We start from the raw sequence: 22870 nt of genomic DNA on the forward strand, positions 1-22870 counted from the left end.
TTTTGAGGGGCATCCCACATTTGCAAAAACTCTTCTGTGGTGACATATTGAGATGCTGTAGCAATTGAGAATCATACATTAAGTGGACTATGGAAAACCAAGTAGAAAAATGGAGATCTAGACTTAAAGTGTAAATATAAGCAAGGATTTTCTTCACACTAACTAGCACAAACCCTAGTCAGAGTTCCTGAAAATACAGCAGGTGGGGGGTCTTGTATGTGCATCCCTACACATGGACCACGTGCAAAAGATAATATGATATAGGTGCTTTCACATAGAGCTTTTTCAGACGAACATTTTATCACACGCTCACTACTGGCCACTCACGGATCTTCATAGGTCATTTTGACAATGCTGTGTTCCTTCTGCATATCTCCTGCTGGCCTCCTGCTCCTTCCATCTTTTTTTTGTTGTTGTTGTAAAATAATCCTCAAAAGACACAACTCTTCTGAGCCATAGCGACATTTGTCGTTATTTCCTACCATGTGTAGGAGAAGTTTCGCTATAAAATGCCCACTAGAGGGCACTGTTCCTCTACACTGTATGGGCCATGTGGTCGCTGCTTTCTTCCCCTTTCTCCCCCATATGATTCTTCTCCTTCCTATCATGGAAGAGAAGCAAGAAGCAAGAACAATGGTAAGGAAACATGAAAGAGCTCATAGTAAAATCATTTGCATCTATTCCAAGGCGATCAATGACTTCTAGTTATGATGACTATACATTACCTTCAGTATCAGAGGGAGTATGCCTCATAATACCACTGAGGAACGTGACCAGATGGGTGCTGTTGCACTTAAGTCCTATGTGTGGGCTTCCAATAGACATTTGGTTGGCCACTGTTGGAACAGAATGCTGGACTAGATATGCACCATGGCTTTTCCTATGTTCAATTTGGAGATCATATTTAATGCAGTTCATATACAGAATTCAAAACCCAAAGTGCTGCTTTTGACCTATAAGGACTTGAATTGTCTGGGATGAGGTACCTTCTCCACATGTCTCTACCTTTAGAGGTTAGTCAGGCTACTGAAGAGAACACCTTTTCTGTAATAACATTACCATGGTTGTGGAATTTCCTTCTCTGACAAGTTTACCTGAGATAAAGATATAACGCCAAATTATATCTTTTAGATGTAAGGCTAAATCGGTTGTGTCCACCTACGCTTGAACAATACCTCATTTTTATTGGTTTAATATACTTCGTAATTTTTGTTTGCCTGCTGATTTTATTCTGTATTTTTTTTTGGTTTGGATTTGTAATATTTTTAATTTTTATTTTGTTTTTGTAGTTGTTGGGTTATTTTTTTTCCTTTGATGGTGTATTGTTGTTTTATTATCTTAAGTGAATTTGTAACCTAGTGGGGCAGTTGGACAATGTTCAGATTATCATATAAGTGATAGGCAATGCAAGAATTTGCACATAGAACCAAAAATCAAAAAAATTCAAGGTCCAGCTGTTCTAAGATTGCTTCCATTGCTTTAGAGCAAGGGTAGGCAACCTGGTGACTTCCAGGTGTTTTAGACTACAGCAAAACCCAGCCAGCATAGCCAATAGTCAGGAATTATGTGAGTTGTAGTCCAAACATCTGGGGGGCACCTGGTTGGCCTACCCTTGCTTTAGAAGGAAGAGGAAAGAATGTGAAACCATCCGAGTTCCATACTCTCAGCGCTTTTCCAGCTACGGCCTACAGAAGATCAAGGAGCACTTGTTTGAGTATGCACTGCACAAAATCCAATGCAGAAGGAAAAACCTGCTTTCATGTACTCTTGTTCCTCTTATCCTTTAAAACATGCAAAGGTAGTCTAAAAACTCTGGGTGATGATTTTCCACTGATGGAAGGCATCAGTGAAACAAGGAGGGGAGGGATTTTCAGTGATCTCCCCTGCAGCCAGTGCTCTGGAGGGTTGTGAGGGCCTTGGGAACAGTGTGGCAAGTGGTGCAGGGTTCTGCAACAGTGGGGGGGAGGAGGGGCTGAGTAAAATTTCTGCCCTCCCTATTCCACCTCCCAACAGTGGAGGGACACCAATTGGATCTCACCTTTTAATTATTTCATGACGATCCATAAACCCCAGAGGTGCTTCCTAAGGCCTCATTCATGCACTTGGTTCTGAGGTGACAAAGAATACATTTGAAGGGTTATCATCATATTTTCAAGTGGAAAGATACCCAGTAGTTCTTCTTAAAGCTTTGTACCTGAAGGCTGTTCTACAGAAATGTTCAGAAAAAGAGACCGTAAGGTCATTGCCTACAGATACTGGAACCTCAGAATCAAAGGTGCCAAATAGGCCCACTTTGCCCATGACATTTTTCCCCCAATTATATGTAGTCATGTGTAGGAGGGAAATTGTTCAGGCTTCTGCTTTGCCACTTGTATGAAACCATACTTTCGTACGCACAGCTCCCTACAATTTGCCTTTCCGCAGGAATTTTGGTATATAGTCTAGCCAAGGCAATAAACCATCATTTCAGAAGAGGCAACTTCAGTGCAATGAATTCCAAGCTCAGTGACTCAGACCTGCTCCTGCATACCTCATGGCAGGAATCCACGTGCTCAGGCTTGCTCTCCGCTGGCTGAGGGGAGCAGAGAGTAAAGCTGAAATAGATATGAGAAGAGCCTCCCCTCAAACATAGCAAATTAAAACCAAACTTCTAAAAATGCACCAAGAAATACTTTAATCTAAGGTGCACTGTAATTTCTCCATTCTTTTTTCCATGAGATGATATAAACAAGTGTACACCCCTCCCTGCCCCCATATCTGATTTTGAAAAATGCCACGTGAAGCAGCTTTCGCATGTCATTTATGCTCTTCTTTCATATGTTTACATCTATCATCAGTCACAGATGTGACTTGCAGAAGTGTCAGTGGTAGAGCACAAGCTTTGCATGCAAATGGTCCCAGGTTCAGCCCACAGCATCTCCATGTAGGGCTGGGAAATACCACTGTCTGAAAACCTGGAGAGCCACTCCCAATCAGTGCAGACAGTTCTGGTGTGGATGAACCAATAGTCTGATGCAGTCTAAGGCAGCTGCCTGTGTCTTCAAGGAACAAGTGGGAGTAACTTCTATTATACCCCTTTTTGCTAGTGTTACCTCTAATATACGTTAGTGGGATAAATTCTCCCACAGACTGGAAGACTTTTTTCTGCCCTTGAAAAGATCGTAGTATGCCCACATGGACAAATTGTCAACTGTGTTCCAGAGACCATCCAGAAGAAATATGAGATTAGACTAGAAAAGGAAACACTTTCTGAATAGATGTATGAAGAATGAAGTAGCCTTTATTTATGTACTTCTTAGACAATAGAACTTGTAACAATTATTCTTACTAATCTGACTTCCTGCATGAAATCCTACTGAGGCATTTTAAAAATTAAGATAATTGTCTGCCATATAGAAAACGTTTTCATTATTGATGTCACATTGTGCCATTTGATAAGAGAAATACAGTTCAAGTTTCCATTTGCTCAGCTATATAGAGAATCAATTTTTTTTCTATTAAAATAAATTCCAGTTGAGGTAGCCTCTGTGAGAGTTCAGCACATGGCTTTTCTTTTCACTAAATCATCACTTTTGATTTTTCTTAATATAAAGGGGGGTATTGGGGGAGGGGGCTGTAGTAATGGCAGATTGAAAAGCAGAGTGATTGAGTTTAGATTTAATTTTATAGTGCAGTCAGCAGCAGGGATGCCAAGAAGGAAGGAAGATTAATCTGAGCAAAACAACCTATGTCACTGAGATAGATTATTTGTTATCATGTAGAGTGCCTTGTCACATTACATGCATTGAGAAATGTGATATATAAGCCAAAGCAGAATGTCATGTCTTTAAATAGTCTCATCTCCTCATCCAGACAATCAAATATCCATTCTCTCTCTTCCAGCCACCACCACCACCACCACCACCATTTTTTCACTATACCATTTCAAGTCCTTTAGACTAGTCTTGAGCAACTCAAATATATGATACACTGAAAACAACACTCCTCCCACTGAGTCAGTTATTTCCTAGACCAGAGATGAGCAGAAGGTAGAGCTCCAGATGTTTTGGGCTTCAACTCCCAGAAGCCCCTACCACCCCACCTCTACCCAAAAAAAATACTACCCTTCCACTCCTTTGGAATTTTTTTCTGTGCCTGATGGCAACTATTTTTCAGATGAACTTCTGTAGCCTCCATGTCTTTTTTTTAACTTAAAAATATTACTTAAGCTTTCTCTTTTTCATTCCTGGTTGCTCTGAACTAATGTGCATATGAGTGTATGTTAACAGTGCAACTCTATATATCTACTGAAATGTAAGGCCCATTCAGTTAAATGAGCCTTTGTTGTTTATTCGTTCAGTCGCTTCTGACTCTTCGTGAGTTCATGGACCAGCCCACGCCAGAGCTTTCTGTCGGCTGTCGCCACCCCTAGCTCCCCCAAGGTCAAGTCTGTCACCTTCAGAATATCATCCATCCATCTTGCCCTTGGTCGGCCCCTCTTCCTTTTGCCTACACTTTCCCTTGCATCAGCATCTTCTCCAGGGTATCCTGTCTTCTCATTAAGTGGCCAAAGTACTTCAGTTTTGCCTTTAATATCATTCCCTCAAGTGAGCAGTCTGGCTTTATTTCCTGGAGTATGGACTGGTTTGATCTTCTTGCAGTCCAAGGCACTCTCAGAATTTTCCTCCAACACCACAGTTCAAAAGCATCTGGGTCCAGCTCTCGAAGCCATAGGTTACTACGGGGAATACCATTGCTTTAACTATGCGGACCTTTGTTGTCAGTGTGGTGTCTCTGCTCTTTACTATTTTATCAAGATTTGTCATTGCTCTCCTCCCAAGAAGTAAACGTCTTCTGATTTCCTGGCTGCAGTCAGCGTCTGCAGTAATCTTTGCACCCAGAAATACAACGTCTGTCACTGCCTCCACGTTTTCTCCCTCTATTTGCCAGTTATCAATCAAGCTGGTTGCCATAATCTTGGTGGGTTTTTTGAGGTTTAACTGCAACCCAGCTTTTGCACTTTCTTCTTTCACCTTCGTTATAAGCCTCCTTCGCTCCTCCTCGCTTTCAGCTATCAAAGTAGTATCATCTGCATATCTGAGATTGTTAACGTTTCTTCCTGTGATTTTAACTCCAGCCTTGGAGTCATCAAGTCCAGCACGTCTCATGATGTGTTCTGCGTACAAGTTGAATAGGTAGGGTGAGAGTATACAACCCTGCCATACTCCTTTCCCAATCTTAAACCAGTCCGTAGTTCTGTGGTATGAGCCTACTCATAGGGAAATGTGTATAGGGGCCCTTCCACACGCCGTACTGAAGGCGCATACATGCGCCCCAAGTACGACCCCAAAACGATAGTGTGCACTACAGCCAGAAGAGACGGAGGAGGAGGCGGCTGGGGAATCCGGGCGCGTCCTTGCCGCCACCGCCGCCTCCCCGCCGGCCTCCTGCTGCCTGGGTAAGAGCGACCCGGGTCGGAGAGCTCAGCTTCCGCCTCCGCTGAGCTCTCCGACCCGGGTCGCTCTTACCTCGGCAGCAGGAGGCCGGCGGGGAGGCGGCGGCAAGGATGCGCCCGGATTCCCCAGCCGCCGCCTCCTCTGTCTCTTCTGGCTGTAGTCTACACTATCGTTTTGGGGTCGTACTTGGGGCGCTTGCATGCGCCTTCAGTAAGGCGTGTGGAAGGGCCCCTGGATTGTACTGAAAACAACAACCATCTCTCATTATGAAATCCAGCATCCTTTGAGCCTGCTGCTGCCATCCTAATGCACATTAAAATACATTTAAAGTACCATTGCTGTGTGCTGAATGTAGAGTGAGAATTATTGAAAATGAAAGATCTATTTTTCCTCGTTTGCTTTCAGGAATCCTTTTTACAGCATCAGCTCACAAATTCACAAAGGAAATATATCACTGTCCAGCATGCAAATACTCTAGGTACCAAAACAGGCATTCCTGGAGGAAACATAGGAAGTTGCCTTATACTGAGTAAGACCATATGTCCATCTAGCCCAGTATTGTCAACACGGATTGGCAGTGGCACCCCAGTATATTAAGCAGAGGTCTTTCACATCACCTGCTACTACCTGTTCCTTTTACCTGAAGATACCAAGGATTGAACCTGGGACCTTCTGCGTGCAAAGCATGTGCTCTATGACTAAACTATGGCCCTTTCTGCCAGGGTTACATGACAGCACAAGGGCAGTATGCCTGCACAACATTTAGTCTCCATTGGTTTGAGGAGAGGGTTTTGTGGTTTTTTTGTCAGGGTTCCACTAAAGTTATGGGCTCAAGCTTAGTGGTAGAGCTCATTCGCTTCATGTAGAATGCCCCAAGTTGAATCCCTGGTATTTCTAGATAGGCCTAGGAAAGAATCCAGACTTAAAACCTGCAGAGCTACTGCAGGTAGCAATCAGTACTGGCAGTATTGGCCAAATGGACCAGCAGTCTGAGAGTATAAGGCAACTTTTCTACGTTCCCTTCAAGAGTACCTGTTTTCTGTCTAGCATGTTTGCATATGTGATGGCAATATATTTCCTTTATGATTCTGTGAGTTGATGCTGTAAAAAAGGATTCCTGGTAACAAATGAGAAAGAAAATAATTCTTTCGTTTTCCATAACTCTCAGGCCTCAGCTAGACCTACCGGGTCTAGTGCGACAGAGCGGTGAGGATCTCGCGATATTTTTATCGTGAGATCTCCCCCTCTGTTTATACACCATGATGACCTCGAAGGGAGAGGACATCGCACTGCACTCCCTGATGGGCGCAGAGCTTCCATGTGCGGGTCCCAGCTCCTTGCGTGTAACCGCGAGGAGCTGGGACAAACCATGACACCTTTACACATGTTCTGCAGTCTCGGGATCAGCTCGAGACCATGGAAAAAGCGGGCTCAAAGGGCAGGGCGAGATCCTGGGGAAAGGGATCCCTCCTTGCTCCCGGGATCTCCTGTGCGTCATGTGAACGCACAGGGACGATCCCGGGGATCGCCCCAGGATATCGCCCCACCTAGCTGTGGCCCACATCTTTATATCCAGACTACATTGAGCAGGTATGCAGAGCACCAAAAGAGCCATCAACAAGCTACAGTAAGGCAAAAGAGATATTTTAAGGATTATTATATTATATATAATTATGATGCCAGTTTACAAGGAGCATTTAAGATTTATAGATAGGAGATGCAGAACAGCAGAGTAGAACTGAATGAAACATGTATACAAATGATTAATGCTGAAAACAGTTGGCAAATTTCCATTGTTGCTACATAATTAAGATACATGGCGACCTTGTCTAGTTCCTCCCATTTTCCCTGTCTCCAGGGGTTTACGGAAGACCATAGTACAGCTTGTTGATCTCATCTGTTAGCAGTCACTTCAGAACTATTCTCATGGGGTTAGGCTTTCTCAGTACGCTTGCTTCTTTCACAATTACTTATTTACTTTGTAGTGCTGGTTTGTTCCCAGTATTCAAATCCTTGTCCCTTCAGCCTCCCACAGTGGCAGATGCACACAGACTGTATTTATTGCAACTTAAGAGTTCTCACTATGCTCCTTTTTTACAGTAATTTCCCTATTGAAAACTGCTTTCTGGGTTCCATTCCAGTTACCACTTCAAACCTCCTTCTGTATATACCTTCTTGAAACTCATTTGTCCAGTTAAATTAAAGCACTTGCATTTGACACGATGATTTCATCATGCAAATCTGTATAACTCTGTGTTATCACAGATTTGGGAAGGGCATTAATGCAAAGTCTTCAAGGGGCCCAAACGTATTATGGCGGCGTCTGGCAGACCATTCCTGTGTTAGGCAGTTTGCTTAATATGGGTGAAAATCCCTCTGTTTTTTGTGATCATTCCTTGCAAATACCCCTCAAAACACTCTAAGACTTTTATGACTACCTACAAGTCTGCACAGTAGTGACCCGAGTCCCCTTCAGCCACTGGTTACCCCATTCCTTTGCAGCAATAAAGAGCGGGTGGGGAGGGGTTGTGGAGAGGGGGGAGCTGTGTGTGAATCGAGAGACTGGCATAGGACAGCCCCTTAGTTTGTTTTCTTACAATTTTAGCTTTTTGTAAGCTGCCTTGGGAACCTCTTGAAGGGTATAGATCGGATGGATGGATAGATAGATAGAGATAGATAGATAGATAGATAGATAGATAGATAGATAGATAGATATCATGATGCCAATATGAATTGACTTTCAGTTCCCCAAAGCTGCTTTTGACTTTTATTTATTTATTTATTTAAAATAAATAACTATATCAGCAATTTTTATCCCTATTGATAGCGATAAATACGACAGTTTACATTTGGATTATCCAATCCTTTCCTGAACTGGGATGATTTTTTAGAATCGGCAGTTTTGTAGGCAGTATATTGTGTTCCATTTTGGGCTTTCTAAGAATCTTTCAGATTTATCTTTGGGCAAAGTAGAAAGTTCTGCTTTATATAACCCAGGCTAATTTTGAAAGCCATAACTAAATGAAAGTGATGGAAGTAGCATCTCTTCTAAGGTTTCGGGGGTTTTCTTTTACCATCTAGCTGCTACATTCATGGAACACTGGAAGAGAAAACAGATGCGTCTGAACTACAGATGGGATCTCACTGGGTTTGAAGAAGAGGAAGTAAGTTAATTTTATCATATGCTGTTTCATTGGTTGTTACATCTGTTTGATGATCTTTCATTTCCAGTCGTTGACCTGCTGGAAAGGAAAATCCTGCACATACACTATTTCTAAGTTTGGGAAGGGTGTGTTAGTAGCATGTCATGTTACCATGGAAGCATAATGTCAGAGTTACAAAATGGTCACACCTAGTCCTGTAGGCATTAAAACATATATAGTTCACAAATTACTCCCTTGATGTAGAAAACATATTAAGTGAGCCCAATCATTAAAATGGATAGAGGAAGAACTGTGTAATTTGTTCAGTTTTAAGGATAATACTCCCATGAATGCAAACTTCTCAAGTAGTCAAATCGTTCTTGCTATGCAAATCCAACTTTCTTAAATGTAACTTATATCCAGCATGTTGATTAAAAGGTGAAATAATTCAAGCCACCAAATTATTTACAAAATATTAGCACAGGCATACTTAAGAAATACAAAAAAGGAAAGAGTTGATCATTTTGAAAGTAGGGGTTTTTATATCTTTCTTTTAAAAAATAGTTTTATTTTTTCTATTCTTTTTGAAATGGATAATTCCCAGGAAATAGTTTGTGAATTAAGCCTTGCCTGTACAATTTGTTTGTTATGGGTTTCTAAAAAAAAAAAGTGTAAATATTACTTAAAGTATTTAAATGTGGAAGATATCAGGTAGCTACTTCGTTGAAGTTGTGAGCTTTTATTTATAAATTTATTTATTTATTTATTTATTTATTGCATTTCTATACCGCCCAATAGCTGAAGCTCTCTGGGCGGTTTACAAAATCACTTATGGGCTTGAAAATTAGAATTGCTGAGAGAGAGAATGTTAAGTTAAGAGAAGTTAAGTTACTCTTCCCCCCCCCTAAAAAAAAAATTAAGTGAAAACTAAAATGGGTGTAAGATCAAAGGGCTGCACCAGATTTAAGACAGATGAGGGATATCTTGTGATTTCTGTTTGGATACCTCAGTCATTGCTTGTTACAGGCATATGAACCTAAGGGCTTCCTCCTTTTCTGAGCTGCCACAACTTCCTCCAAATTTATTTTTGGAAGATTCAGTTGGTGGGTTTTGCTCGCATTTAGTATTAGGGCCACACTGTGTGTGATACAGAACATTTAAAACGTACAGCAACTTACACTGTCGCTGGAGAAGCGTGGATAGGGAGAGGCTGCTTATTCATTTCCCTCGGGCTACGCTTTCCTCTGCAACAATTGTTCCAGTTTTCTGAATCTACTGTTCCTTCATCTTTCTTTTTAAATTTAGCATTAGACTGTATGTTCTACCTCTCTAGTATTAGACTGCATATCTGTCGTGGTTTTAAAACACTGGAAAATAGGCAATCCCTTGGAAGCAAGAGTGTTCATTCAACCCTTGTGGGCTATGTACTGCTAGCATATGTCACAGCAAGTGTAATGTAGCACATTGCACACATTTGCATGAATAAAAACAAGAGTACTGAAACAAACAAACGAAACCATTGTTTCAGGATTATCTATGAGTACGTTGTAGTACACATCATCTTAGAAGAAGCATTCCCTCCTTTGTGCACGAGAACGAATACTATTTTATCAAGATTTGTTAAGATTGTGTTTGCCATCTGCAGTTTAAGTAGAGCTTCAGTTATTGGGCAGTATAGAAATGTAATCTGAAGTAATAGTAGTAGTTGTTGTTATTAAAATATTCTGACCAGTTATTCAGGGGCACCATTTTCATCAATCAAAGGTTTCTTAACTGATTGATCTAACTCATTAATTCATTTAATATTGCACTCCTAATATTTTTTGCCCATTGTCCTAAATGCCCTTCAGTGATATCTAACTGTTCTAAGGTCCTGATCCTGCTGTCTGCTCACATGGCACTGTGCTAACATAAACTACATATCTAGGATTGAGGCCTAACCTGCTGGATAACAATAATAGAATGTTTTTATAGATACCATAAGACAACTGTTCTTTTATTTTTGGTACCTTGTTGTTAGCTTACATGAAAGTGGGAAGGATTAACTGTATCCTTCTAGTGGCAAATATCTTTCAGGGTTATGTTCAGTGTTCTCTGTAGTGATAACAGCCTGTGACCTGAGATAACTGCTGTTAATAGAATGTATTTTATTTTTTCACTTAACATGCTCTGGTCCTGTTAATTCAGTCCTATGAGCAAAGCACTTGAGCATGTATTTAAATCCTACTGAAGACTGGAAGGGGCTTAATACTATGAGCTAACATCTCTGGGGGCAAGTCCCATTGGAATGAATCAATGATATGCTGGAATACTGCCATACAACTGTTCTTTCATATGGTCATTTATTTCAATGAGTGTTGTGCAAGAGGGGATCACACGCTTAATTACATGACCCAATCAGGATTGTTGACCATCATACTACATAAACTCATATATAATATTCTGGATCTTGGTGAAATAAGATGTTTCCTGCCATGTTATCTGTACATTCTCAGTATAAATACAAAGGACGACCATTTCCCCAAAGATACAGATATGTATCTTCTAATTCTTTCATCTACATTCAAATGAATAAAAACAATTGTATCCAATGTGCAATTTTGCAACAGTGAAGTAATTTTAATTTTTATGTTTTTTTGTGTTTTTTATGGTTTCCTGAAGGAGGCAGTCAAGGTTTGGAAATTTTTTTTCTAATTTCTCTACCTTTTTATCTATCCGGTGGTGAAAGATGCCTTTTGATCTGCTCTCACCTCATTCTTTTTTTCCTAGTATCTGATTTCCTTTAGAGTTTACACTGCAATGATTCTTTCTTCCTATATAAATATATCCCTATGATGGGACTTTTTCATATCCATTCCCATCTCCATCCAATGCATTTTTGAAAGTATTTTCTGAATCTTTTGGCTGTCTCATTCCTTCAATTTCTGATTCTTTTCCACATGTTTTTCCAGTGTGTTTGGCTAATATGAAATGCAAGGTTTTTGGCAAGATAGATCAGGTTAATTTATAGGAGGCGCATCTAAGATATCCATGAATTGGATATTTCAACTCAGACCATCTTATTGCTACCCCCGCTTCCTCAGACATGTGTGCAGTATATTTTGGAATGCCTACTGATATTGCCTCTATGAAATACCTGGAATGAAACATTTCAGTTTAAACACACTTCAAAGCTGCCGACCAAGAATATTCTATAATCTGATGCTACTTTACTGCTAGATAAAAGTTTGGCAGGCTATGCCTGATTTGATTCGTTCCTTCCCATCCCTAGCAGTGAGGTGCAATGCTGTGGCCACACAGGAGACACGAACAACTTCCAGCACAGCAGCAGTTTCTCCATCTGTTGTGCCAGCATAGCTTTAGGCCCTTAAGTTTTAATAGAATACCAACAGACAACATTGGCATTTGCAGCAGGCATTGATGCCATGAGGAAGAATTAAATTAAAATTATAGCAGAACATTGACTTAGATCTGTCCCTCTACATTTGAACTCGTAGACAATGGGTTTCATGGCTCACTTGCATGTATGACTTATTTGCAGGATCATCCAAGGGCTGAGTATGAAGCTAAAGTATTAGAGAAATCACTAAGGAAAGAATATAGAAATAAAGAGGTAAGCTAACAATGTATTTTTAACATTCATAGTTAAGGGGTTTCCCATTTATATTAATTGTAACGCAATAACCACCAGCTCCTTCCCACCTCATTACCATTCCTTAACCACGTACAAAGAAAGAAGGGTCAAGATGGAGAGGGCAGACACCCAGGCATAAGACAGGAGAGGAAGGACAGAAGAGGAGGAGAAGGCAGCCACAGTCAAAACACTCTGAGCCCTATGCAGATGTGGGTTCTTCACAAATATAGTGACCATAGGAGTTGTTTTAAGTTTCCAGTAATTTTTTAGAACGTGCACAGCCTTATTCAGTGCTTATTCTCATAAGTAAGTCACAAATAAGTTCAAGGCAGTTTATTCCCAAGAAAAAGTACATAGAATTGTACCTTAAATTTATGTAGTAATTTATATTAGAAGCTGTGAAATGAGCTGCTTCTGAACAGGTAAGTAGAAAGTAAATAATTTATTCAAAGCTGGTACGAGTGTGGAAGCCTGTAGAAACAGTGGGGCACATGTTTTTTCAAACTACATTTGTTCTTTCATCCCAAAAGATTTACTATTAGATTGTGAAAGAGTAAGAATGACTTTTCCATGAAGAGCCCACCCATGTGACCCTGCCTATGTCATTGATTGGAGGAACAGTAACTCATTACATGCAGAGATGCAATGGGCAGTCTCTTCTGTGGATGGATACTTTACGGTCACAGGCACCTTTTTTGAGTAGATGCATTTCTCATGCAGCACATAATTTGCAAATTATCCTTCTGAACAGTCATTTGAACCTACTGGACATAAACATACCTTGTGACATTGACTTCTAAAAGCTAATTATGCATTGTGATTTGGCTTACCTTTGCATTCAGTCATGTTCCCCAAAGTGATCAATCAGACCCATTAGTTGGCTGCAGTTCTGACGAAAACATTAATAGTAGTTGGTGGGGGGTTTGCAAGGAAGGTCAGTTAGCTCAGCAGAGGACATTCTTTCCATTTTGCTTGCGCAAATTAAAAAGTGCATTAATTCTTTCATTGAGCTGCTACAAGCACAACAACATGGATTTCACTGTCCTCTGTAAGAAGATTCACATGAAATCTGTGTATAGTTTATTGCAGGTTTACATTTACACCCATGTCAGTTTGTAGCACATAGTCTGTACATGGGTTTCATGTTAATTTCTTTTAAAGAAGTGCTTTTTTGGTAGGAGTTTTGGAGTCTGAATTGTACTTAATAAATAAAGTGGATTGGTATCTATAGGACATCTGTAGCACAATCCTGTGTATATTTAACTGGAAGTGTTCATTTGTGTCTCATAGTGCTTACTCACTAATAAATGAGTGAGATGAGAGTTCAGAACAAAGTATTACCAAGAATGCAGATTTACTGACTTCTGGTATAAACACATCAGGCATGTCTTTGTATTTTTTAACTTGAAGTCTTAAGTAGTTTTTATATATTTTTATAAACTCAAAATTATAACCCAGATCTTATTTATTATATATGCTGGATTCAGCCCAAAAATTCAAACAAAGATAAGAGCAAGATAAGATTAGAATAGAGGCAGGCATTTCTGAAAAGGTAGATTCTGGGAGGACAGGCAGAGATGGGTGAAAAGAGTTCAGAATGATATATTATCAGCAAAGCAGTTTAACCTCTGTTTGCTTAAATACTACACTCCCAAGATAGGATCCCAAAAGAAAAAACATATCTGACAACATACATGGTTATTACTTTTCAATATATAAATACTTTTGATAAAAATTAGAATGCCTATTTTTTTCCATTGATTTCGGGTTACAAAACACACACGCACACACAGAGTACCTTCAAATGTTGACTCATAACATATTGCCAAACCTTTACCTCACTATACTTGGGAATAATCACCTCCATGAAAGTCAGCTCAGACCCGTTTGAACTTTATAGTTAGTGTAAGTCCAACTTTTCCTTCAGGGTCTCTTCATGCATGACGGCTTTAGGTGTAGACGTAAAAATGTAAAGTGTGACTGCAGCAAATTGTGTATCACATGGGAAGACTTGTGATTAGCTGCAGCCTCCTGTTGAGTGTATCGTGATAGATCTGAACTTGCCTCTGGGTAATGTGTAGAAGAGCCCAAATTCTCCTGGGCAGAGAATAGCAGACTAGAGGATCTGTATGTGGTTGGTTATGGTTTTCTCTCCTGTCCCCACAGTACCAGTGAGTTCCAAGGAAGCCTGCTTAGCTGCACATACCAATCATAAAAGTCCAATTTCTAGGCAATTTTCTGTTTAGTCATTAGTTTTTCTTACTTCATTTTCCAGGTTATAGTCTATCTGAAATACCATTTTCAATTGATCTGTATATGTTGAAGGATGTTCTGAATGGAATATCATGTGTCCGGATTGTAATTCAAGAATCAAATTCTGTATCAGTTTTTCAGATTTATAATACTTAAGATGTAATCCTTTGAGTCACTGCATCAGCAAAGAAACAGTTAGAATGGGACGTGGGCATCTAACTATATTGCATTGTGCTGGTGTAACAAGGACTCACTGTGGACACCACATTAATCAACACAGTGTGAAAATTCCATTCAACGGTTGAGTTTTTAGGGCATACTCCCCACACAACATGTTCTAACTCCACCATTGTGTGACTGTGGACTACCGTGGAGTTGAGTGGACTATTCCTCCGTCCTCTCTCCTTCCATCAGCCATTGCTGCAAAAAACCAATCCCGGTGGCAATCACTCCTTTCATCACTCTTGGCAAGGAACTCTGTAGCCAGTGGGAAAAGTCAACGCAACGGAAAACTCCACGGAGCCCGCCACACAACATGCAAAACAATGGTTGTGCATTAACTCTCCTCTGTACAGCACAGATATTCAGCATGGAGTGTTTCCCAAAATAAACTCCACCGTTGCATGGAGTTTTCCCACCAGCCAACACATTTCTCAACAGTGGTGTAAAACTCCACCGTGGAGTTCTAAAACCGCCATTGACTAACATGTTGTCCAAATGGAGCTACTCTGTCCTATCAAGCCACATGAGTGACACAACACGTGATAGAAACAGCTATGAGCAGGCATAATATTTTTTTTCCACTACCATATCCAACTATTACATGTTGCAGACATGGGTAAAGACGAAGCTTGTTGGGATTAAGTTTGGGATTACTCACCAGTCACTGACATTTAAAAGCTTTTCTGCTATCACTGAGCTAGGTTCATTAGTGCAAACAAATTTATGCACTTAGCATTTTGATAGTAAGATGTTAAAACTGAGGGCTATGGGGCACTTGTCAGACATAAGACACCTGTATATATTCCAAAAACAAAGCAAACAACCACTAGTAGTGCATCAAGTTTATAAATTCTAATGGATTTAAAAATTCTAAAATTATAAATTTTATAGCTTTAATTTTTTTAAAAATATATACATATATAAACAGATGTTAAAACGTGAAACCTTTTGATATAAAATACCAGTTTCAGTCACAAACAAGACTATGCTACAATACCACTTATAAGCTAAACCAGAACCAATCAGGGACAGGCCAAACCTCAATGAGGGAACATGGATTAACAATCAACACTTTTATTCAACAGCCAATCAAGCCACATTAATAAACATTGTGGGTTGTTTCATCTCATCCTTTACATTGATACCAGGTTTCAGCTTATCACTAAACATTGCCTCCTTAATCTTTCTTCCTTGGAGGCTCTGTTTCACTGCTAGCACAGAGGTCTTCACTAAAGTTGCTCTACCAGCATGTTTCTCCCTCATATGAAGGGACCAATGTCTAGCAAGTGTTTTATTATGCTGAATATCAGCCAAGTGTGCCTTATATCATTTTAGAAGAAGTCTTCCAGTTTCACCAATGTAATAAGTGAAACTGGGAGAGCTTCATTTTATATACAGAAAAAGTACCTCTCACATTTAGGCACTTCACCTGCCCAAACATCTCCAGGCCCAGTTGAAATCAAACTCCTGAGCTAGAAATACAAGCTTTTGGAGAAGCCCTGGTATACTAAAAAAAGGACAGACATTTGACATTTTCCCCCCCTGTGGGATAAATGGCTTGGCAAATGCTCCATAGTATGCCCAAAGGTGCAGAATGAAGCCGTAGACCTACAGTACATAATTATGATTTGCTGCTGAATTTGTAAAAGCCAGAAGAAGTGAGATAAATGTGTTGAATCAGCAAAGGAATAGGGCATGTTAGTGGAGCTCACAGAAGAGAGCTCTGCTGACCTGTCCTGATCTGGAAATTAGCATTTCCACTCATTTCTGGTCTTGCTTTAGGCAGCACTAACTCTGTGTTATGGTAGTGGTGGGTCCTGCTGGAACAACAGAATAAGAGAAAATGCAGCAGCAGAATTAGATACTGCCCATTGTCTAACAGGAAGCAGAGACTAGGAGAACAGACCATATTTGCAAATGACACCAAGGCAGCAAATTGGCACCACTCCACTGCCAAACCCCGTGGTATCGCTGCTGCGGGGTGGCGGCAAGTTATCTAGACGAAGGGAAGCAGCGTGGGGTTCTGACACCCGTTCGGCTTGCTGGGCCAATGGGAAGTCACCTTCCACCAGGAACACCCCCCAGCGTGGCACTGGAGCAAGGACAAATGGCAGAAGAGCTGTGATGACCTTGCTCCAGCAGGAAAAGTCGGAGTAAGTCCCCAAGGGTTCCGCTGCGCATCAGTATCTCTTTGCCCCGTAGTAGCAGCGAATCAGCGTCTGCATCATATAACCGAAGCATCGCCAATTCAGAGCCACTGCAGGGCAAAGATGATGTTTAGACAACCCCCAAATTACTTAGGGTAGTGAAAATCCAAGCAGACCTCAGCAAGCTCAAAAGGATGTCTCCAAAACAGGGGAATGGGCAACAAACTGGTAAATAGGATTCATTGCAAGTAAGTGTATAGCGATGCATATTGGAGCAAAACAACAACAACCCTGTAACCTCATATTCACTGATGAGATCTAAACTAGTATGAGTAAACGGATAAAGTGTTGTGTTGAATAGCTGAATGTAAACTTCAACTCAGTGTGCAGCAGTTGTGAAAAAGTAAATTTGATGACAGGGCTTAATTGAAAAGGGACGAAAAAACTGCCATTGTTAATTCCTTTATATAAATCTATAATGTGTTTGTGTACAGTTGTGCTCATCCCATCTCAAAAAGGGTATCATTGAGCTAAAAAAAAAAAGCAGGGGGCAGGAAGTAAAGGGCTGATCTCCCAGACAGATTGATCTGGATTTCTTCACAGTGCTTTTTGTTTCAACATGCTGACTACTTTCACCTGCAAACATGATCACCTCACTGCTCACCATGACTCCAAATCATTGCCAAATTAGTTAAATAGCTCTAGGCATCCCACTGTAGGATCTTGTGAGACCTCACTGCTTACTTTCTTCCATTGTGAAGATCAGAGTCTTTTACATTTTGGGCCCGTTCAGAAGACACCTTAAACCATGGCTTTAACCACAGCGGTTAAGCCAGAAAGCCAGGTTGTGTTCAGAAGACACTTTAAACCACAGCTTTGACTATGGTGAATAAGGCTTTTTGCTTTATTCAACATGGTTAAAGCCGTGGTTTAAGGTGTCATTTGAACACAGCCCAGCTTTCTGGCTTGATCCCTGTGGTTAAAGCCATGGTTTAAGGTGTCTTCTGAACTGGGCCATTGTGAACATATAGAATGGTGCAAATTCTTTTTTATGTATATAATCCCTTGCATTGTTGTTGTTGTTGTTGTTGTTTTGCTAGATAATACTGGTCATTTTCCTGTGATTTTACTTTATATTTTCTCCATTATAGTAATTTACTTCATAAATGAAGACATAGCATTGGCCCATAGCAAGTAACAGCTTTTATTTATTTTTAAGCTGTAGCGTGTCCATGTTCTGCTGAGGGTATTGATCTATTTACCTATATGAGTCAATGCTTTGTAACAACCATATTGCATGATCCTTTTCTGTTTCCTTCGAATGCCATCAGAAGGGCCCGCAATTGCCAGAAGAGGCAGCAAACAAATGGCGACAAAGAGTTAAGAGAGTCATGGCTGGGGTGAAATTGGTACATTTCATTCAAATTTGTGGAAACTTTCTGAACTATGAATAACTGTGGAAAACACAAAGTGATTTCCCCCCGCCAAACCGTGTCTGTTTGTTTTTTAATATTCACATATACGTCTTTTACCTTCCCCACCCTCCTGTTTCTTCAGCACTCTTGTTGAGTCTGGTTTTTGCCTCTCTTTCGAATGGCACTGCATGGTTAATCTTTACCTATTGACTGTGTGCCAGTTTTGCAATGGTGCACGTGCCTGCTGTCTCTCCCCACAGACAACATGCATGTGAAATGCATGTAAGGTGAAATGCTTGTTGTTCTTACAGTGGCTTTATACATGTCATGCCATTACATTATTTAGAGATCATTCCCTATATTTGGGCTTTACAAATAAAACCATCTTAATGACAATATATTGAAATAAAATGGGGATCGCTCAATGGGCCATGAAAATAAATAAACATATGATCCAATATGTTTAAGGTGTCTGGGCGGTTATGTGAACTGCCCAGAGAGCTTCAGCTATGGGGCGGTGTACAAATGCAATAAATAAATAAATAAATAAATAAATAAATAAATAAATAATAGTAATAATCCTGTTCCTATATCTTGAGTCCGGAGATGCTGCCTATGCCTTTAAAAGTCCTGGAACATGAGGAGAGGGTGCAGCCTTGCCGTTCCCATTCTGTTTCTCTACCAGTCTCTTTTCGCGCCAGCCTTCCTTGCTAGCTGTAGGGGACAACTAGATTCCTTCTGACTGCAGGGGAAGAAGATGGAGGAAGGGGAGCAGTGGACAAACAGGGTGGGAGAAGCAGTGGTTGCGTTCCGTGTTTTTGCCTCAGAACTATTAATGGAACAGCAGCAATCTCTGGTATGAGATGAGGCGACTGTTAACAGAACAGGCAAGACTGGATTTTCGTGTTTTATTCTCTACTGACATTTACAAACACAGAAAGACACATATCTAGGCATTATCTTCATGTTTGTCCAGTCTAGGCTGCCTGCCCTTGAAATCGTCTGCGGTACAGGTACTTCTCAGGCTAGCCAGACTACCATTTTCCTCATTTTTACTACATCTGAGAAAGCAGCCACAGTTCCTCTGTCTTGGAATGAGGAAGATAGTGCATAATTAGTACACTCCATATTAGTATCCTGCATACAATTTATCTTCACCTGTTTTTAAAAAGCTGCCTAGCGTCTGAAGATTCCCCTCTTCCCTTGCCGTCTTCCACACCCTCCCAAAATCTGCTGTGGAGGGTTGGAGAAGCCCCTCCAGCAGGTCACAGGGGCTGCAGAGGGGATGAGGGGAAAGGAAAATTGCTTTGAGCAAGTGGAAGTCTGCTCGTGTAATATTGGATGTAGGCTTTAGACCGGAGGTGTACAGCCCACTTAGAACAATACACAAATTAGCTCTACTTGGAAATGCAATGATTTACTGACTCCCTTTATATAGCTATTATTCAGTGAATGTCACTGAATTGATCCCACAGTGTTCTGATGTTTACGTCTCTTTAAAATGTTTACTTCTGTTCCTGTGTCTTTGCACTACTATCAAGTTATGCATCTGATTGCTTTGCTACACATCAAAGTTTGGATGACGAGCACAAATGGGAATGTTTAGCTGCTGTGTAGTGCTGTATTAAATTGCACTGCTGTTGTATTTTTTTTTTCATGCCTTAGACTGAAAAAGAAAAACTGACCTGGAAAGACCGTTTTCCGGCATACTTCACAAATTTTGTGAGCATTATTTTCATGGTAAGCATTACATAATAAATATGAAACATTTCATTGTACTGCCAGATTTTTCCAATGGTGAAGAAAGCTTCCTTAAGACATTAGAAAAGTAGCCATTTTTCCTATGAGTTCTAGTTGTTTTGGGGTATTACTTTAATTGGTTCAGGAATTGAAACATTTCTTAATTTGGTTTGTTTCTTTCGATTAATGCATCAATTTATGGTGGTGCAAGTGACCAGTATAGCATCCCCTTATTTTATTTTTTGTTTTGTTTTTCCCCTTCCTTGCTGTAGTCGTCCTTTAGGAATTATAAGGTCTTCAGTGTGTTCTGAACTCCTCATTTCATTTTGCAAAAGTAACATTTTGGGAGGGTTGAAGCAAACTCCCCCCCCCCCAAATAAACCTGACCCATGAAATTTCACAGAACTTTAGTTACTGAGCACATTCAGAGGTGTTCATTAGACGAGCGTTTTAATGCAGGCTCACTACTGCCCACTCACGGTTTTTCACACGTTGTTTAGACGACGCCACACGCTTCCCACTCCTACTTTCCTTTTTTCACAAATGAACCCTTTTTAATCTGACTTTTTTGAGGTGGGAAATGGAATGTGCTGCTATTTCCTGCTGTGATTTAAAAAAGGCCCCCTGAATGGGCCAGGTGGTCTTTGTTTATTTCCTCTATCTTCTCCAGGAAGAAAGAGGAAGTAATGTGGGACAGGAGCGGGGATGGAGAAGTGATGGTAGGGAACTGTGATCCCCACCCATCTGATGACGCTCTTAGTGAAGCAACATATGCCTGTAGTTCATTGCATTCCATAGCTGATCATGCGACCTATCTGGGAGCATAGTTCACAGCCATCATTTAAGGATATTTCCTTGGCAATTCAAAATTCCTCTATATTTACACTACCGTTCGTTTCAGTACTGATTTATTCAGTTCACCTTAGGACAGTGATATAACAGATTTCAGAAAATGCCTAAAGGTATAAATTAGGAGCAGCAATTATTATTTTTAACTAAGGGCTGGTTCCCACTAGGTTGTGGGGAGGGGTGCATAAATCAAATAAATACATAGTTAATAAATATGCATGAACTGGTGCCTGCACAAGAGAACTGTGTGGCCACTGCAATTTTTGCAGTAGTGTATTGTAAAAATTGGGCTTTTGATAGGGAGTGAATAATTCTACTGCCATATTTTGCTGAAATATGCTTCCTTACAATCTAGATCTGGCTACCCTTTTAAAAATTATTGCCGAGTGGATCTTTGTATAACAGGTTACATTCTTTCTTCTTTCCAGATTGGGCTGACATTTGCTATTGTTTTTGGGGTTATCATATACCGAATCTCCACTGCAGCAGCTTTAGCCATCAATTCCTCTCCAGGTGGCCGATCTAATGTTAGAGTAACTGTCACTGCAACTGCAGTGATTATTAATCTGGTGGTGATAATAATCTTGGATGAATTATATGGCTGCATAGCCAGATGGCTGACCCAGATTGGTAGGTACAAATCCACAAGTTACTTGACTTAAAGTTTTGGTTTCATTTACTAACCTGTCCAAAGAGCAAAATAATTCAATTTTGGCCATGCAAACAAAACTACATAATAAACCTCTGGCCAATAATGTAAAAGATCCCTTGGCACTATTACATGAACATCTTTCAACCACTAATATTTGTTTAATTATAAATGGGGAAATTTACATAGATTAATCAAGAGTCTCTTCACTTTGGACAACTAAAGCTTTTTCAAAAGTTGAGAAACATAATTCATCTTCATTTCTAGTCTTTTCTTACTTCATGGAGAATATAAATTCAAAGCTGAGAAATAGAGTTGTCCAGACATTGCTGAGCATGAGTGCCTTGTAGAATCATCTAACAGAATAAGAATGATCTTAAAAATGGTCTTCTAGTGATCTGGCAAGATTGGCATCTCAGATGCATGTAGTCCACGTATAGCACTATAATGCATGCAGCCCTAGTCATGTAATTGTAGGGTTTTACTGGGAATTAGAAGGCTTTCTGGTTCCACCTTCATTATGCAAACAACATCATCCATATCCAAGACATACAAAACATCAGCCCATGTACTCTACTACAGTATATTGTGCAGTATGCAGAAAACAAGAAGGATAAGAATTTACTCAGCAAATGTCAACTTCTTAAACAGATAATTCAAGCAAACATGATATGCCCATTCATGGGATTACACCTTCTGTGGAGTTGCCGCCCAATCTTAAAGCTCGAAAAGCAATTTTCATTTTTTGCAACAAATGTGGGATGCTATTCTAGGCATTCAGAGTAGAGTAGTCCAACTTTGGTAGAGGGACTCCAGTATGCCCCCCACTTACTCAGAAAATAATACATTTGATTATGCCGAGTAACCTTTGTCTATAGCGGCCAAAAAACTGCTGGGATGACTATCTAGAACCACTCCGCCTATGCATGAATTTCTTGCCCCAGCACTGTTATGGAAGTGTGCCTGAAGAGCATAGCTATGCAACAGGTGCAGATAGCTGCTAGTCCAGTAGCACTAGCAAATGCTGCAACGTTGTCACTGGGACTGGCATCGAGACCATCATGCCCCACACACAGTAGCTTGTAGGATCTCGGTGTTGGCTTCTGAATATTCTGTATACATACATATACATACATATTGTATGTCATTATGCTTCTTCAGCTTCATTGGTTTATTGGTTTTGTATACATGTATGTGTTTTGTGGTTGTTCCATTTTTATTTTTATTTTCCCTGTGATTTTTGAGGGAACCGTGTTTTCTCCCTTTTTCATCTTGATATAGATATACCCTTCTTTTTAAAAAGTATACAGATCATGGAAAGTTATCTAAGATCTTAAAACTTAACAAGACACTAAAATGTACAGTAATTTGAATGCACATTTC

At 40.2% G+C, this 22870-nt stretch overlaps 1 protein-coding gene across 1 annotated transcript in view; it reads left to right on the top strand.

The window, feature by feature from the left end:
- Positions 1–22870, top strand: part of ANO1 (anoctamin 1) — a 141633-nt gene that overhangs the window by 99813 nt on the left and 18950 nt on the right. The window contains exons 14-18 of the mRNA XM_063117376.1: positions 8517–8599; positions 12120–12191; positions 18166–18243; positions 19915–19989; positions 21267–21468. Coding sequence (XP_062973446.1) covers positions 8517–8599; positions 12120–12191; positions 18166–18243; positions 19915–19989; positions 21267–21468 — 510 coding nt within the window. The remainder of the gene's footprint in view (positions 1–8516; positions 8600–12119; positions 12192–18165; positions 18244–19914; positions 19990–21266; positions 21469–22870) is intronic.

This window comes from Elgaria multicarinata, chromosome 2, assembly GCF_023053635.1.
Source record: "Elgaria multicarinata webbii isolate HBS135686 ecotype San Diego chromosome 2, rElgMul1.1.pri, whole genome shotgun sequence".
NCBI lineage: Eukaryota > Metazoa > Chordata > Lepidosauria > Squamata > Anguidae > Elgaria > Elgaria multicarinata.